At 29.4% G+C, this 15,981-nt stretch overlaps 1 protein-coding gene and 1 pseudogene across 1 annotated transcript; one reads left to right on the top strand and one right to left on the bottom strand.

Annotated features, from left to right (window-relative positions):
* The first annotated feature begins 2,041 nt into the window (after positions 1–2,041).
* Positions 2,042–2,923, top strand: LOC111027537 (annotated as a pseudogene).
* A 7,465-nt stretch (positions 2,924–10,388) lies between these two features.
* Positions 10,389–15,517, bottom strand: LOC111027582. Its single transcript, XM_022305991.1, has 5 exons — positions 15,339–15,517; positions 14,223–14,375; positions 13,420–13,587; positions 10,611–10,786; positions 10,389–10,519 (listed from the first exon to the last, which is right to left on the bottom strand). The coding sequence occupies exons 1-4, from the start codon at positions 15,432–15,434 to the stop codon at positions 10,628–10,630; spliced, it is 576 nt and encodes a 191-aa protein (XP_022161683.1). The 5' UTR covers positions 15,435–15,517; the 3' UTR covers positions 10,389–10,519; positions 10,611–10,627.
* Positions 15,518–15,981: the final 464 nt, after the last annotated feature.

Below are 15,981 nucleotides of genomic sequence, written 5' to 3' on the forward strand. Positions count from 1 at the left end.
GCGGGCGCCCATGCCACCCTTCACATTTTTTTTTTGTTGATATTTTATCTCTAGTTCAATTATTTCAAAACCTTTTTTTAATGTTTGGTGGTCGGTTAGTGCCTCATAAATATTTATTATTTCATCAGATAATTATCGTAAATAAAACTATGAGTTTAGGAATATGATATTGTAGACTGCAGGCTTTAATATTTATTTGTGATACACATTTGTTGATATTTTTTTTATTTTGGTTTTTAAAATTAATTTACCTGTGGGCGCCCATGCCCTCCTTCCCATTTTCATTTTAAAATTTAAAATTTAATCAAATTTTTTAAAAATTATTTTTATTTGGTTCTTTATAAACTCATTTTCCTGCGGGCGCCTTTGCCTCCTTTCACTTTTTTTTTTTGAGAATTCCGGTTGTAGCAGGGGTCTTATCATAAATTATATTTTGTGATTATTATCATTGCTGGACGTATAGAATATAGATGATAGATATTTTAAATTATAAATTATTATGAAGACATAAATACTATAAATACATATCTTCTTCTTATTATATAAAATGCAAAAGAAATGTTGACGTGGTTCGTAAGCAAATAATAATTAAAATTATTATTATATCCTAATTCTGTTATCTATTTGTGTTAAGACCCCTATAACCTCAAAATATTTTCTTATATATTAGCGTGTGTTATTAAACACAAATGTCCTATCCCACGATTTAAGATATTTAGGGCTTATCCACACTATGCGTTTTGGTGGGTTCGGGTAAATCGGATGCGTTTTGACTGAACGGCATACACTATGCCACACTATACGGTTTTGTTCAGTTGAAACTGAAAAATCGAAACAAAATAGATTTTGTCGAAAATCAATGTTGCGTAAGAATTCCCGTTTTTTCCTTAATTTTCCATTTGTTGTTCACGGTACTTTTGAAAACTACTGGAAAATTTTTACTAAAAATGATTAAGTATTGTTATTGTTACTAATGTTATATTATAATTATAACTTTTAATAATTGTTATTCTCTAAAAAAGTATTTAACTATCTATCAAATATAAACAATATATTGTTACCCTCTTTTTCAATTGTATGCTGCAAAAATGAGAGGGATTCTGCATACACGTATTTTCTTTTTTTTAGCGCCATCGCAACTTTTTGTCTGGTTTAAGAACTTTGAGTAGTGATCACGAATATGCCACCATTTCTTTAACTATAATTTATTAAAACAAACATCAATACTTAATGAAACCTAATAAAATAATTTAAATTTAATAAATACCTAATAAAAGAATTTTAAGTTGTGTTGAATATATAAATATATAATACCCGATATAATATAATATATTATAATACATAATATAATATGCATATACCTATGGTATATGTTGATTGTTTTGTTATTTATCTAACATAATATTTTAAATTGTTGATATGTTATTAATTTTTTTATTTTGATCGGAGCGATGATTTTATTGATTTTACAAAGACTTTTATTTTATTTTATTTTTAAGTTTGTCTGAATACATGAAAACAATAAACATATTTCTAAATAATTTGAAATTGCTCAAAAATTGGGCAAAATTCAAATTTTAGACACTTATAAAAAATTATTGTAAAATTATGCTCAACTTATCTTTTTAATTACACCAATAACAATTTATGACCTTGTAATATACCTACGCTTATGTGGCTATGTAATCAATTTTAACAACAATAACTTTAGAACAACTAATCAAAATCGATAGTCTCTTATGCGTATTAACAAGCTTAAATAGTATCAAAATATTTTGAAAATAATATTATATATAATATAAAATAATGCTTAATATTATACATTTGATGAAAATATTGCATAATGTACCTACTCGAAGCATTTTTTGACTACTTATCGTATATACAGACTCAAATAAAATATATATAGATCATTGGAAATTGAATACATTATTCGGTCCGCTCAGAATCTATTATTTATATCAGTATTTTATTAAAAATGTTGGTAGATACCTACCTATTCTATAAAACCTAAAGGATATGTAATTTTTTTTCATTCAAGATATTTATCAACTGGCACCTATTTTGCTGCTTTGAAATTTGATTTCCTAGTTGGAAGGAGTACGATCGCAATAATAGTTAAAGAAACGTGTCAAGCATTGTGGACAGTTTTACAGCGAACAGAGATGCCTGTGCCGACCACATATGACTGGTTGGAGATTTCAAATGTATTTAATGTTAAAACAAACTTTCCAAATTGCTTAGGCGCTATTGACGGCAAACATATCCGTTGTAAAAATCCAAGTAATTCTGGATCATTGTTTTTCAATTACAAAAAGTTTTTTTCTGTGGTACTCATGGCTGTAGCCGATGCAAAATTACAATTTATCACAATCGATGTCGGGTCTTATGGTCGAGAAGAGGACTCCAATATATTTAAGGAATGCCCATTCGGCAAAATGTTATATGCTAAAAAACTTAATCTTCCTGAACCAAATCATTTACCAAACACAAACAATACAATAATCCACAGCAATTCGTTTTTATTGGGGACGAAGCTTTCGCCCTACATATAAATTGATTAAGACCATATCCAGGACGTAACCTAACTGATACCCGACGTGTATTTAATTATCGATTGAGTAGAGCAAGGCGGACAGTTGAGTGTGCTTTCTGAGTTCTTGCAAATAAATGGCGTGTGTTGCATACTCCCATACAAGTGGAACCTGAATTCACTGACATTATAATCAAAGCGTGTTGTATATTACATAATTTTGTTCATAAGAGAGATGGAATTAATTTTGAAGATGCTGAAACCCATAGCCTGGATGACATAGAAGCTTGTGAAACAGGAACTCGTTCAGAAGGCATTGAAGTGAGGGATTACTTTGCTGACTATTTTATGGGCCCTGGTGCCGTAGATTTTCAATATAAAGTATTATAAGCTGCTTATTTAAAAAGATCCTTATTATTTTGTTATTTGTAAATTAGTAAAAATAAATTAAAACTGTAATAGATTTAGTCTTTTTTTTTTTTTTATTAAATAAATTTTGATCGAAAAAATTGTATACCCAATAGAAATTAAAAATAAATTACTAATTATATTGTAATACTATACTGCAAATTACCTATGGTAAAAATTTAAAAATATATAACACAATATTCTACTTACCTGTAATTTCTTTTTCAGGTTCTGTTTTTTTCTGTCCAATCTGGATAAATGATTTCCCCAATGCTGAGCAACCTTTTTTGCTTAATGAACTTATCTATGTATTCTTTAGTACCCATTTCCCAAATAGATGGGTTACTTTGAATACATGAAATGAATTTATCGGTATCAAAAACCATTTTTTTAAAAATATATAAAATTAAAATAATCAAAAAAACGCAGCGACCAAAACGCACAGTGTGGCATACACGATATAAAACAATATCCTCATTTTTTGTGTCTTTAACTAGCATGTCTTCATATAAATCCTGGTGGGAACTCGGGTGTATTTTCAGATTTGTTCCATGTTTTCCCTGACAAAATTAAAGGTACAATAGGTACATACTTATATATATTTATACAATATGTGATTACCTATACATCGATTAGATTTTCAAACTTTAAATAATCAAGGAAGACGAAAATATACAAATTATATTAACTAAAATAGATTAAAATTTTGATAAATAATCTGCTACGAAGATATATACACATACAGGTGTAGAGCAATTGCCGGTAAAATTAGGTATCATACCACTTTTTATTTTGTAGGTAATCACATAATATTTACATTGGATATTTTTAATAACATAGTAGGTACCGATTTAGACAAATTAGTTCAGATTTTGCACTACAATAGATAGGTGGTATCTATAAGGTATAAACTATAAAGGTAATGTCGTCTTGTCTGTTTAAATTTGAACTTTGAATATTACCTAGGTACTTATTTTATTTGTATTATTATTCTTATTATTGTAATTTCTTTGTCTACGATTAAACAAAATTAAACAAACTTAAAATGTGTAAGTACTTACTTTTATTATACCATTAAAATGTTTACAAACTGACTCGTTTTTTTGTCATATCTAAAGTAATCGTAAACACACGACAAGGTATGACGGCCCATAATTAATCTGGTCGTGTGCCACTGCGTCAGCGACCAGCGACTGGATATAACGAGTAAAATAATAATAACTAATAAGTAACGATAGTATGATACGTGTGGTATGTACTGTGTACTGTGTGGGACATTTATATATTAGAAAGATGTCACACCCGCATGTGTTGTCTCCGTCTTACAAATGTACAACATAGCAACAACTGTTTTTCGCGGGACAACTTTTCTCGCACCATATTTGTTATAGAACTACCAAATTTTCACAACACGGAAAGAAGAACTTTATCTGTGCTTTTAATTTCACTATCCAATCATTTTTTATAAGCAAATTAAAAAAAAAAACCAAAAAATAAAATGTTTAGAAGCAAATAACTTTTATTGTGTTTATGTTATCTAAAATATAGGCACGCTGTTGCATGGACAATTTTCTACTCTATATATTCAGAAATTTTGGAGCCACTACTACAAAAACAGAAAATTAAAAGTTGTCCCGCTCAAAACAGTTTTTGATATGTTGTACATTTGTTAGACGGAGACAACAGACAACAAATGCGGGTGTGACCTTTTAAGGTTAATCCTCTTAAGCATTTCAAAAATCCAGTAATTTTTTCAATAGTAAAAATAACTTATAAATGTATTCGTACTGTTGATAGAAATTATTAGTTGTCAATATTATTGTTAGATATTCCTAAAATATTAGTCGAGTAATATTATCCATGTCTGGATACTAAATTGAATTATTTACATTGGTTTGTAGCATATGTCTAATTATAATTGAGCATTAGGTATACACACTATATTCTTAGACTGAAATAGTTTTTTTGATGACAAGTTTTTATTTAACTTGAATCTTATATTATATGAGAAAAAAACACGTACCTATTGTCTGCCTGTACAAAAATTAGAAATAAATGTTTTTTTCTGGGTGTACATATATGTATTTCTAAACAATTCACTGATGAATTTTATCGTTCGAAAATTATATCTCACAGCAATATTTCGACACACAATTCATTAGGAAATGTTCAAACGCTTATTACTTATTAGTAAATATTAAATAATGTACTAAATTGTTACTATGCATAGTTTATATACGTGTAATGACTATACCGAACGTGCAACTTCTGCTACCGCAGTGTAAATCTAAAGCGATCCTAGCTACTTGGCAATTCTTCTCGGGTATCGCGTTCGTTCGGATATCGTATAAATCAAATTTGGGGTTTCGAGTAAACGCGAGTATATTATACAATATTATATTTGCTAGAAATATGTTTTTATCGTTGGAAAATATTCTTTAATCCTCTAAGTGTGCATTTATATGCAAAATACAATTTCAGTATAATAATCAGATTGACATAAAATATATAAAATGTATCGTCTCTGGGAGGTTATTTTATAATGTGTATACATGTGTATGGACTTCACCTCTAATAAAAATAAATGGCAGCATAAAATAAAATAAATTCAGTATTCTATAGTAATCTAGTAAATACTAATAAGAAAAAAATCGCATCCTGCTCTTCCATGTTGTTAAGTAGAAGGAATAAACCACCGGGAAAAAAATATAATAGTTTAATCCAAACCTTCACGGTATCCGTATAATATGTAATATAAACTATAAATACGCAATAGTGTAAATAATAATTAATAATAATATATTGTATGTAAAATGTAATTATTAAAGATTAAAATTATCACTCCGTTATTAATGTGGTGATAAAGTGAAGTATTAAAATGTCGTCGAAATAATCATATGATTTAAAGAGACTTTGTCATACGATCAGTAGTACCTATGCGAAAAACTATTTTTCATTTGTTATGTTAAACCCAAATTAGTTTACCAGATAAAAATATTAATATAGAATGATATTATTTTGTGTCGCAATAGCACACGTGTGATTAATGTTAGTTAAAGCTTTTGTCTTTTCTACGTTATCACCGCATAAAAGTCAGACAAGATGCAAAGGGTAACGACCGATATTACACTAATGCCTATTATGTTTCGTTTGATTATTTCAGCTTTTGGCACGATGTATCTATATAAGTACAATATACATAATATTATGTACAGTAGAAACCGTTTATAATGACACCGGTTGTAGTGACATATTTGGTGTAATGACCTTAGATTAAATGTCCCGGCAAAACTCCGATATTGCATGTACTTATTTGTATCGGTTATTATGAGGTCTATATAATGACTATACGGATGTTATGAAGGTTATTTTTGGTTATATTGGAAAAATATTTTATCTATAATGACTTTACTTTTAAATGAATATGTTAACTTTGATAATGATGTGCCAACTTCAGAACCATTAAGTGATCGAGAACTTATTTCTTCATTGATTAATCAACCCGAAGAACCTGAGGAAGACAATAATAGTGATGAAGCTGATACTCCCGATGAAGATTTATCCATTAATGCAGTGTTTAATGCAGCAAAAACGTTAACGAATTATATGGCTCTGAATAACGTAAATCCAAAAATAAATTTTGAAGAACTAGAAAAAAAAATAGAGCGTGATTTTTATACTAACAAAGTTCAATCTAAAATTACAGATTACTTTAAATAATAATTGAACTAATTATTTTAAATATGTATGTACATAATTAAATGTTTTTATGTTTACTTTTTTCTATATAATACATTGGATAAATAAATAATAATAATAATATTATGTACTTATTGAAGTTACAATTTTTTTTCGTCATTTTGGTTATAATGACAATCGGTTAATATGACCTATTTTCTTTGGTCCCTTGAACGTCATTATAAACGGTTTCTACTGTATTATTATTTTATTGTTGGACGGGCGTAAATTTCATCGACATGGAGCGTTGAAATTCCACCTATTCAAAATGTACCGAGTTCTGTAGTTTTAAGTATTATAGTTTTCGTTTATAAGTTATACAATCAATTTTTGTATAATATATTAATGTTGTTAAACCATATTATATGCGCTATACAATTTTGTCAGAATATCGAAAACATAAGTATATTATAAAGCTATTTTATATTATAGAAGTGAATTTTTTAAATTTATCTTACCATGCATCGGTGTTGGATGTCGTACAGTAGCGAGACAATTTAATTTTTGGAAGTCTGACGAGATAAAACTGCCGTTAGGACTTGGGGAGACTCGACTTATGCGAGGGCAAGTATATATTTTTAAAAATATTTATAATATTATATACATATACAAGCGCAAGACTGAAAGAGAGAAAAGTTTCGCGATATTTATGGCTTGCGAATGCTTATAAGTATATATTCTACCAAAAATATTATGCGCTGCTGCTGCAGGTGGCGATTCTGCTTAATTTCACAGATTAATCGCGTGGACACGGTTGTGCTAAAATAACTTTTCGCATTACGTCCATTACGATGTAAAAATAATATTAAAAATAAACGAAATGAGATCGTATCTCTATCTGCAACACGCCGCTGCGGATCACGCACTTTGTCTGTCCTTTGGCGACACGCGTCCGCGGGCTTCGTCGGGGTTTTCTCATGCGTATATATATATTATATACTGAATACTCGCTTGTTATATATCATATCCGGTGCGGCGACCGTAGAGCCAAACAAAAAGAAGAAGAAAAAAGGAAGTAAGACACAGAAACTTTTAATTCGCATTTATTGCGCTCGCCGGAACAAACTTGTGCGTGTGTATACGCTCGGAAACCCTGTCTCTCTCCCTCCTTCTTACAACCTCCACACGGCATGGTGAACGTGTTGGCTGAAGAGTGGGTCGAGGGCTGAAACGCGAACAGTCGTCCAAATGTGTTTTTTCACAAAGTCGGCGTCGGAACTATTCATTCAATTTGAGACACATGATACATTAATAATATTATAATACCTATACGGGCCTTTCGCCCGAAAATAGTAATATAACTTATAAGTGTGTATATTCATTTATATGTTGTCTGTTGCAGCTCTCTTTCATCCAGTTGAACAAACAAAAGTTTTCTGCCGCCGTCGATGACGTTAACAATAATATTATGGTCTAGCGGTCTAGCCGGTACCTTTAAATTAATATAATAATAATATATATTAGAGCTTAATATTTTGTTATATACTTATATATCACGTGACAAAACCGATAAAAATGAGAGTGAAAGGAAATGGACCATAACCGTACTCGCTCAAGAGTATAATATAAGAACTAATGATCGTTTTACAATGATCATCGTAATACATAGTATTATAGTAAAATGAATTCGAAAAAAAACCAACTACGATGCATTTTATGCACCAATGATTGAAATTATTGGTCTGTACTTACACATAAATCCTTATTTTTTACCACTTTTCACTAACCTTATCAATAAGGAATTTAGATTATTCGGCTTTAAAAGTAGAATCGTCCTTTATTCTTGTAATAATATTGTGACAATGTGTTTCATACATACACTATACACAAAACTACGCTATCAGTGTTCTATGCTGCAACATAGATTAATGCAGTGTTGGAGTTGAATTAAGAAGGCGGTGATTTTCTTATCCTCCAACGCAAAAAGTCGAAAGTTAATTTTTCAACTAAAGATTAATTATTACAATTTAATAGTTGTATGTTATAAGTTATAACAATCAACAAAGTAACCAAAAAAAAAGAGGAAATGAAATTTTTATGAAGTTAAGTAATTCATAAATATAGTCATATAGATAATATTTTTTTTTTCATTCACGGTTTGCGATTGCTGGGAATTTCATTTCGACATCCATATGTATACTAGAGCTAGAGACCAGGGTTTTGGCATCAAAATTGCCTGATATCCTAATCAGTTATCATTACTTTTTGGAAAAGCCAATAATACTGTATACCTACCTAATGCAAACCACAAATCACAATATTAAATAATTTATATCGTTTTATCACAGAATATTCTATACCTACTTTTAAAAAGTATTTAAAAATAAATAAAAATGAAAATTTGAATAATATTTTTTTTAATTAATGCTGCTAGAAACTTCCATGGCCCACCGCCTTTACCAGTCGACTACAAAGATAACCAAATGATAGAAAATAATTAGAAAACAATAGCAAGTTGGTTTTAAAAATAATTATAAAATCACCTTACTGTTAAAAAATTAAATTTTGACTTTGGGGTCCGAGTTCAGGTACCCTACTCACTTTTTCCTATCTAACACTGCAGCGGTGTGCTACTTGTAAATACCCCTTGCAAAGGTCACGGATTTGTCACTCTTCCAGACACCGAATTAAGGTTTTTTTTTTTATTCCATCAATACATTTTTACTTTTTTAATCACCTTACAGTTGTGTTACAAAATACATCTTTAATTTCACTGAAAATATTAATATGTAAAACGTTCAACATTTTATTTGCACTATTATCATAAGTAGGTATCTACATATTTTATCAGATTAAATATTTAATCTTATTTGCTTGTTCATATTATGTAGAATGTGTGCATTATTATTTAATTGTACAAATTGAACTATTTACGATTACCCGTCACAGATACCATACATGTTCTGTATACATTTTCCTTTATTTTGTCTTCTAGTGGAAACAAACAAGTTGTTTCAATTTGGTTTACACACTGGGAGTGCTCCAAAAACATAAAGTAATACTAACGTAATTCTGCATAATTTATGTCAAATATCTATTAGCAAACGAATCTATAGCTTCATTTCAATGCCTAAACTAATGACACGTTTGGACATGTCTACTTAGATATAATCCGTATTATATAATTTACAGGGTAATTTACATTCTACATTAAATTATTCAACTTTGGTTATTATTTATGCTTAAAATGTATGTATTTTATATCAGTAATACTAACACATATTAATATAACAATTCTATAATGTTAAAATATACGAGTATGTTTTTTTGGTTTTTTGGACGTAAATTCGTAATTTTATTAAATTTGAGGTACCTACATCAAACGTATAAGCTCGGAATAGTTTTGTTTATATGATAGGTACGTTGTAGTTAAATACTTACTTACTTACTTACTTACTTACTTACTTACGAAAACTAAGTCTCTTTAATATGAATGTATCAACGATACATATACACCAATAGACTACAGATTAGGTACCTTAAAAGTTAAAATACTAGATATTATTTAATATGAACTATTTACTATCAACACAAACATTTTACTATGACGTGGGAATAAATAGACAGTAAATGTTTTTATATCTCTAGGTTTATTATTATAAAATAATGTCTTCCAGTGATGAATGATAATATTATTATTATTATTTATTAATGATTTATTAACAATAATTAACGAATACAAATATTTAATAAATTGATAATATTCGTGTTTATAGAAACAGAGACTCCTCCATTTCGTTACAATGTTATTGATTCTCATTATTATAGATATAATTGATATGGTTCGTTAAAGAGATCACCACGAGTAGATCCTTGGTATGTAGGTACTTATGTAGTATTCTGTTATAGATAAAACATAACAATTATATTATAATAGAGTTAAAAAGAACAATTAAATTGTATGAATATAAATTATCCATTTAAATCATACTTAATATACAATACGTTTCAAGGACGCTTCAACTCAATAATGTAAACTTGGCAGCCAAATATTTCATTTGATTTCGAATAAAACATACGAAACTTGTATGTTCCATAAAAAAATGATTTAGGAAAATTGGATTTATCGAACAATGACAGATCAAAACCAGGACTTTTATAAACACCCTGAAAATATTAAAATAAGTAAGTTTACTAAGTTTAGAAACCAAGTGTTATTATTAGTTAATAATTATTCATAGTTTATTCAATGGTTTAATTATTTTAAATTATAAATTTAACATTATTTACGATCAACAAATTGTATGACATTGTGTACAACATTTATTAGGAAATAATTCTTTGGTAATATTCAAGTATAGAGAGGAACAAATAATAAGAAATGTAATGTGTGATAAATCCAGCATAATCCGTTCGTTAGTCGGTAAAAAATAATCGATACTAACAAAAACAAAAACAAAGCGAGGAAGGGCAAGTTCGGGTGTGATAGTCCCGGTGGTACCTAAACAGCCCCATCGAAAAAGGTACCACGAATACGTTAATTCCCAAACAGCCGAGGTATTCGAGGATAAGAATTCTTAACCTAAAACTGTTCTCACATGACTCGTGTACTTCACGAGTACCATAATCACCGATGTTGTCATATGTTTTAAGGGTAATGTTTATAATTTACTTCAATACAAATATTTAAAAAAAACCCTAACTCATTTTATTTATGATTTACAATACCGACGATTTTTTATATAATGCCAATTTTCATAATATACTTACAATATACATGTACAGCCTGGGAGCGTATGATAAAAATAATACGCGTGCCCGGTTACCCATAAAGCACGATATGAACACACCGACCGACCTGTGTACTTTGTGTGTGTATATGTATATATAGCACTCGACAGGAGGTGGACAGGGTCGCCGAGCAAAACCTGTGAGTGCTAGTGTGAGGGTGGTGTGTATGTGTGTATATTTGTGAGTGTGTAAGACTTATAACTAGATGACAAGGTAACTCTGAAAAAAATGTTTTTAGTATGGACCTTATACTCATAGACGGAGCATCCCGGTGGAATGAGGGCGGGTGGTGCGGTTTGATACAACTAGTATGCAGTGATGTCAATTCTCAAGTACAAAATATTGTTAAAATAAAATAGTAAATAACTATTGTATTAATTAATAATTATAATCCTATAATGTTATTAATTAATACAGGGCTCGGACAAGTACTCAAAGCTTAATTACAGAATAAAATAATAGTAGCCTAGTAGGCGTCGTAGGTAAATAGTAAATACTAAATATTTATGGGGACGGGTACAGATTTCCCGATTTTGATAAGCGAAAAAATTATAATGATAACTCGATATACCACAACTCGTACCAGAATATACCAAAGATCCAGCAGTGACACCACCAATAAGAAATAATTTACAGTGATGCCTTGTTAGCGGCACTCGTCGCTACGCTCCTCGGCGCCGTCGCTCCGCTCCGCAAATCGAAAATATCCCTCGACTTGCTATGCAACACCACCTCAAGTTGGTCACTGTGTAACCGATGTTATAACAAAGAACAACCACTCTTATCATTTAAGCCAAAAGCTTATCACTACCGCTATCAAAATCGGGAAATCTGTCCCGGCCCCAATATTTATGTTGACGATGATACTTTTGATAATACGATACGATAATAATTACTATCGCAGTTTATGTAAACACAACCTGGTTTGTCCTACATGCATGCGCAGAAGTATGGAACAAAATGTGCAGCGCAGCCACCGTTTGCTACGGGAACTAGGTACTAGCTTGTTCCGACTATGAGTATAAGATCTATGGTTTTTAGGTACATCTCTTTCGAGACAGTTCTAAGTCTGTATGAAGTGAGAAGGAACTTGTGGTGTCAAAAACTAGCGCCATTGAGAAATTGACCTTTTTGTAAAACGGGGGTCGAATGAGCTGTAGCCGATGGTCTGCGTGAGAGAGACGAGACTTAAGGAGAACATTGGCTCTTAAGAGGTATTTAAAATTTGTCTTTAGGGTTGTTTTACTCTTTTCTTCTTTTTCATGTTTATTAGTGAATAAAATCTGTATATTATTATACAACCTTTTTTAAATATGTTTAAACGATGTGAGGAGTTATATTATAGCTGCATATAGGATCAAAGGAAACCTCCACGAACCTAGCCCACTCATATACGTGTTAATCTATTAAACACAGACAAAAATAGCGAATGATTATTATAGCCTTATAACAAATAATAGCAAATCATTTATTTTTTATAAGTTATGGTTAATAATATTTACCATAACTTATAGTACATTATGATGTACTATTTAATTTTTCAAAATATAATCTGAATATTAAAATCAATAATTACCTATGGCTTATACTCGTCCATCGAACGATGAAAATGGGTGCAAAAAATGCAACACCCAACCGTACCATTCTAAATATCGAGACTAGTTCCACTATGGCAGGGTGTCATGTGTGGATTCTCAGAGTAATTGAAAAGTTCAGAAATCTATCGTTGGACAAATAATAGACGTAATATATAACATGTCTCACTACTAAAATAATTTAATGTATTTTTACATGAGAATTACACTTTTCCCCCTTTGAATTTTGCTATTTTTACTTCTCTATCATGAATTACGCCATTTTGATCTTTTGATCACTGTTTTTGTTTTATATAATACATAATCGCCTTTATTTTAATAAAACTGGTATAATATTTTTCTAGCAAATCAAATTGTTGTTTATATATTAATAACTAAATACAATATTTTGATGTGAGAAATTCAATTTTTTACCGGAAGTATTGGGCACTCAGTATTTTGAATTCCATTACCATGTAAGAATAATTTCCATGTATTTCCCATAAGTTTTTTGAATGACGAACACGCCTTCGATACTTTATGCATAAATACATTTTCTTTCCAATTTCCAAACGAATCTTTGACAGACATTGACATTTCCAACTGCAAAAAGAAATCTTGTCAGTAAATCGATTATATTAGTTTTACGGATCTGGAAAATGTGTATTTGAAAAAAATCTTTTTATTAACTTTATATATTATGAGGTGTAATTTCTGTATCATCCAAGACAAAGCGTAACTGGAGTTTTGATCAAAGTTACACAGGTTAGATTTAAATACACTTCAACATAATAATAATTATTGATATAATATTATGGGATGTAGCAAAAAAATGTAACTACTATAGGCATAAGTGGTGGCGTATTAATATAAATTACTTTATAATTGTATACGATTTAGAGGGGATGGGATCGGTGGAAAACCCCTAACTTATGCGTACAAAAATATGCGTTTGAAATACTTATAATGCCAAAAAATACAGTAAGTATCATATCTTAAAAGTCTTTTCAGATGAAATTCAACCCGCCTCATCCAAATTCAAAGAACTACAGCATGCTTACGTTGGTATCGTTATAAATGACCAATGTGCTGTTATGATTGTGTGTATAGATTTTACAATAAATCTTAAATATTGAATTAATATTAGAAAGCTAATAATAGTAATAACTATATTACATGTAAGTATGTAACACTAACATACGGGTAGGTACAACATCGATTAAATTATAACAACTTACGAAGAAAGTGTCGTCCAAAGGTATTTCAAGAGTAGTATTTCCGAAAATCCATGTTGAATTGGCTTTGTGACTTAAATACAAGTAATGTTGGATTTTATTATTCTGTTTAGGATTGCAAATATAAACTTGTTTGAAGACTACTCGGTAAGGACCCTAAACAAAAAATATTTATCAATGCATAATATATTGAATATTATATTATTACTATACTCCTTTTGCGAACCAAAATATGTTCGCCTGACTCAAATTGGCGCTGATTGGTTTACAAACCAGAAAATAACGCAACTATAATAAGATTGAGGCGTGGAAACCGGTCCACCGCCTGCTTGTCGAGGTGTGTTCTTATTCTGTGACTAGTACATTACAATAGGTATTTTTTTCATTTAAACATAAGCATAGTAACATTATTATGTAACGTTCGCATACATTTATAAAATAAATAAATATTAGCTTATTATAAATTATACATTTGACAATGTATCACTGTATTACTGTATATTTATTACAAAATAGCCTATTGCATTTTATGCGCCATTTACATAATTGTAAAGCAAAATATACAAATTGAATGCAGCACTTATAAAAACATTAAAATAAAACACAATGTTCAGGACCAAAATAACACGAGGTTTCGAATTTCACAACAAGATGATCATTACAATAAACAACTTGGTCATTATTCAAAACTTTAAAACGAAATATTTATAGAGTAATATTATTTATAGAATTTGTTATAGTATGAACACTATCAATAGCGTCTTCTATCATTTAGTTTGGTTTCGCAACTTTGTTGTTTAGTATTATTATATTTTCAAGCAGTGTCAATGTATGTTATCCAAATACAAAAAAACATCAACCATTTCAATTAACCAATTCATTATGATTTAGATTCTATGTTCCATATTATAGAATTATACAAATTATAAGTTTGTGTTTATCGACTTTAATATATATATATATTTTTTACTTTTACTTTACTTTTTTATTTATTGGTTCATTAATTAAGTAGGTGTATACCATTTTTGCACATGACTATATAATATAGTATTATTGCAATACCTGTTTATAAAATTGTGCAATTAATAAATTAAAAAAATATCTTAGCAATCCACTTACGATTGGAGAACTCAAAAGCGGGTTTGAATTGGCAGACCATCCCGAACAAATTGTCATCAACAGTTGTACAAACATGAACAAAGTATTGTACGTCATGGTTTCTTTTTTTGATTTTGTTTGTTCTCGATGATAATTCAAACAGTCAACAGACACTGTTGTACTGAAATTGTAAAACAAAATATCACAAAGCCTACAGGTACTAATAGTATTATTGATTTTAGAATGATAGAAAGCATACATTTTTTCGATGTTTTATTTGCATTGTAATATCAAACATTTGATAAAGTTATTGAATTTATTTTTCCATTATCGTACATCAAAACATGTAAAAAAATATCACAATGATATTATATAATAAACGGATATGGTATGGTTGACTAATTTTTTTAAAGTACCTACATTTCAAAAAATTGACACCAAATTATGAATATTCGTACACGATAATATGTAATATTATAGGTACAATAAGTACGTACATTATTATCGATGGATGGTTTTATCTCGAGATCAGAATACTGTTGTCGTTACGATACATTTTTAATATTTCACTAAAAATATAAATAAAACATTTTACGTTTTTTTTGCATTATTTTACTATAATATACATTGGACAATTTAATCTATAGCATTGTTCCTTCTATGA

The sequence above is a fragment of the Myzus persicae genome, unplaced genomic scaffold (assembly GCF_001856785.1).
Source record: "Myzus persicae strain clone G006 unplaced genomic scaffold, MPER_G0061.0, whole genome shotgun sequence".
Classification (NCBI taxonomy): domain Eukaryota; kingdom Metazoa; phylum Arthropoda; class Insecta; order Hemiptera; family Aphididae; genus Myzus; species Myzus persicae.